The sequence below is a fragment of the Lactuca sativa genome, chromosome 5 (assembly GCF_002870075.4).
Source record: "Lactuca sativa cultivar Salinas chromosome 5, Lsat_Salinas_v11, whole genome shotgun sequence".
Lineage (NCBI taxonomy): Eukaryota > Viridiplantae > Streptophyta > Magnoliopsida > Asterales > Asteraceae > Lactuca > Lactuca sativa.
This window is the reverse complement of record NC_056627.2, coordinates 276,700,259-276,703,315: the sequence shown is the minus strand read 5'-3', so window position 1 is coordinate 276,703,315 and position 3,057 is coordinate 276,700,259. Positions and strand designations below refer to the sequence as shown.

Below are 3,057 nucleotides of genomic sequence, written 5' to 3'. Positions count from 1 at the left end.
CGATTTTGTTTACAAAAATACATTAAAAAAAAATGTTTTGACATGTGAAATTACTGTTCCCAGCAAAAATATAATGTGGAATTTATAATTTTTTTTTATGAAGAACATCGATAATTTTAGTTAAGATAACCTTCTTCTGAAACGTAATGTTCGATTGCTAATTGGATATCACCTGTTTTAAGGCTTACAACTACATGATAAAGACTAAGAAGGTAGGGATTCTATTCGGGATCATAAGATCCTAGCATAAATCTTGTGATTGAAATCGTTTTTGTTTGTAGGGTCTTAAGAATATAAAATTTTAATATCACGATCAAGATTTTAACAACATAAAACATCCATAAACTAGATTGCTATTTCTTAAAAAATAATTATCAACTTATAACCATCAAACTTCGTTAATTAGAGAAATATTTTTTTGCAACACCAACTTTTCGAAATCACTCTGCGAGTTACCAACTACCAAGTAACTTTTCCCAACTCCAAATTATGTGAATTTAATTAATTTTCGTGTGCATGATATATCTTTTTGTGAAACGATGTTACTTTAAAAAAAATGACATTCGCCAACTATAAAAAAAATTCTTTAAAATATAATCAAAATATTGCAGGTTTATCTCCACAGGACCTTTATTGGGGTCTTTTTTTTTTTTTTTTTTTTTTTTTTTTAATAATCTTCAATATAATTTTTTTTAACACGAAATTCACGATAGCTAAACATCTTAACCAATTTTACTAAAACTTATTTGGTTTACCTTTGAAAAAAAAACATTTTTATTAGACAAAAATATTGCAAAAATTAATACTGAAAAAAATGCAATTTTCTTTTTTGAAAAAAAAAACTGCAAAATAATCAAGTCCGCAAATTGGTGATCATATTGATTTAGGTAACGGATTTTACAAGAAAATCCAAAACGACATTTTGGAGGCTTCGACACCCTTGCAAAAACAGCAACAGTATCGTGATTCGTGCATAACTACGTATTGTTTATTTAATTTGCAAACATTTTTTTTACCTATATGTTTAATAATTGTACTTTTTGACTACGACTAACAATGATGAACCTGTTTTTATTTAGAGTTGAAATTGACAAAGTAAAAATAATTTTTAACTTCCACATTATGAAATCAAGTCATGATACAAATATTGTTTTGAATCATTAAGCGTATATTGTGTAAATTATAAAAATAATGTTGTTCCTATTCTTTTAATTTACTTACAGTGCTATATGGTGAATCATAACTTTGATGAATTATAAACTTTTAGAACAATCAACACATCTTTGAAGATAAGCTAAGTAGATCATTAATGTGATAGACAAATATAGAAAGGAGTACAAAATCAACAAAAACTTCATACGAGTTTTATCCACATTATATCATATTAGTAAAACCTGATTTATTATCAAATATAGATCTGACCTAAGAGCTAGCTTCCTGCTCCACGTCATCGTGGCTATCGGATGATGATTTTGAGGTTGATCCCGACTTCTCCTTTGAGTTTTCGTTCTGATTGATCATAAACAACATAATTACTTTCATAAAGCTGAGAGAATAATAGATGATTTGATAACAATCAGAAGAAGAAGGTGTAGGAATTATTACGAGATCATCGTTGAACTGTTTCAGAACAATTCCGTACTCTGCTTTTTTCACAGCTGCTTTCTCCACGTATGGAGCTTTCTCCTATGAAACAAATATATATAATCAACATCAATACAGAGGTTCTTAGAACAAATTGATGGAAGTTTTGTATTATATAGTTCAGATCTGAGATCTTACAGAGTCGGACATAGCCTTCCACTTCACTCCACCTTCCTTTGCAACCTGTGTAACGAACACCTAAACTCATCAATTCGATATCACAATTATGTTTCATGAACATAAAACGATCGGATCGGTATACGATAGATCATACGAAAGGTTTTAATGAAGTTAATGAAACTGAAGAGAAGAGTAAAGGAAAGTGAATGAATCTCTGAGACATACGATGGAGACGGATTTGTTATCAGGAAAATTCTCCTTGTATTCCTTCCTGAATTCCTCCCTGCGATATCATGAAAACAACAACATGAGTTATATCCTAAAACATTAAACAATAATCGATCTGATTCGGATATACATAAACCTCGAGAACAGGAAATATGAACAGAGTAGCTTACATGAAGACGAAGAAAGCAGATGGAGGTCGCTTCGGAGCACCGGGATTTTTCTTCGACGCTTTCTCCTTCTTCGCCACACTCTTATCGGCCTTCGCCTTCTTCGTTGCCCTTCAGCAACATCAAACAAAAAATAAGCATATAAACTTCATCAATCACCACAAGCAATCAGATATAAGAACACCGAAAGACGATGAAGAATAAAACCGATTAACAATCTACAAATCAAATCACACATAAATTGAGCAGAGAATATAACATCAAATCTGAAGGAAATTAATCCAAACAATAGATAATGCATGATCGCTACGCTAATGAATCGAATCAATAATGATCAGTAGAGCACGAAGATGATAAAAACATAGAAGAGAAGCGGAGAAAATTACTCAGGATTAAGCTTCTTCTGAGCAATGGTAGCAGTGATCTTAGGTCCTCTCATTTCTTCGTCAATGTTCTGAAACTGAGATCTGGTTTGTACGTTACGAATTGTGAGGGGAGAATGAACAAGTGAGCATTGCATGCCTGACTTTATAGCGTGAGGTGTACGAAATTTCGAAAATTTGGCGGGAAATAATTAGGTTGTTCTTGTTGGAAGTCATGACTGAATTGATATAACTGCTTTTATCGTGACCCGTAAAAGTAATATTATGTCAATTTTTATTCTAAAATAATATTTTTAAGACCAACATAGAACCCTTGGGTTATTATAGTAAGTCGGATTATATTTTGGTTGATTAAATATGTTATTTGATCTATAACAAATAATATAAACTCTTAAAAACTGATTATAAGATTAAAAATACGTTTTAGAAAAAAAAAATGACAACTTGATTTTTAAGAATAGTTGTATTTGACCCAATTTTTTGCATTCTATCACTATCAAGTCCAAAATGAGGTC

General features: G+C 30.8%; 1 protein-coding gene across 1 annotated transcript; it reads right to left on the bottom strand.

The window, feature by feature from the left end:
* Positions 1–1,261: 1,261 nt before the first annotated feature.
* LOC111893378 (high mobility group B protein 3) lies at positions 1,262–2,658 on the bottom strand. The gene is made up of 6 exons (XM_023889442.3): positions 2,546–2,658; positions 2,163–2,270; positions 1,990–2,047; positions 1,783–1,827; positions 1,606–1,686; positions 1,262–1,509 (listed from the first exon to the last, which is right to left on the bottom strand). Exons 1-6 carry the CDS (start codon positions 2,596–2,598, stop codon positions 1,423–1,425), a joined length of 432 nt encoding a protein of 143 aa, XP_023745210.1. The 5' UTR covers positions 2,599–2,658; the 3' UTR covers positions 1,262–1,422.
* Positions 2,659–3,057: the final 399 nt, after the last annotated feature.

Coding starts and splice junctions, on each gene's coding strand:
- LOC111893378 (XM_023889442.3), bottom strand. CDS start 2,598: ATGAGAGGACCTAAGATCACTGCTACCATTGCTCAGAAGAAGCTTAAT. Junction 2,048..2,162: donor TCTGCTTTCTTCGTCTTCAT/GTAAGCTACTCT, acceptor ATGATATCGCAG/GGAGGAATTCAGGAAGGAAT. Junction 1,687..1,782: donor GGAAGGCTATGTCCGACTCT/GTAAGATCTCAG, acceptor TTTGTTTCATAG/GAGAAAGCTCCATACGTGGA.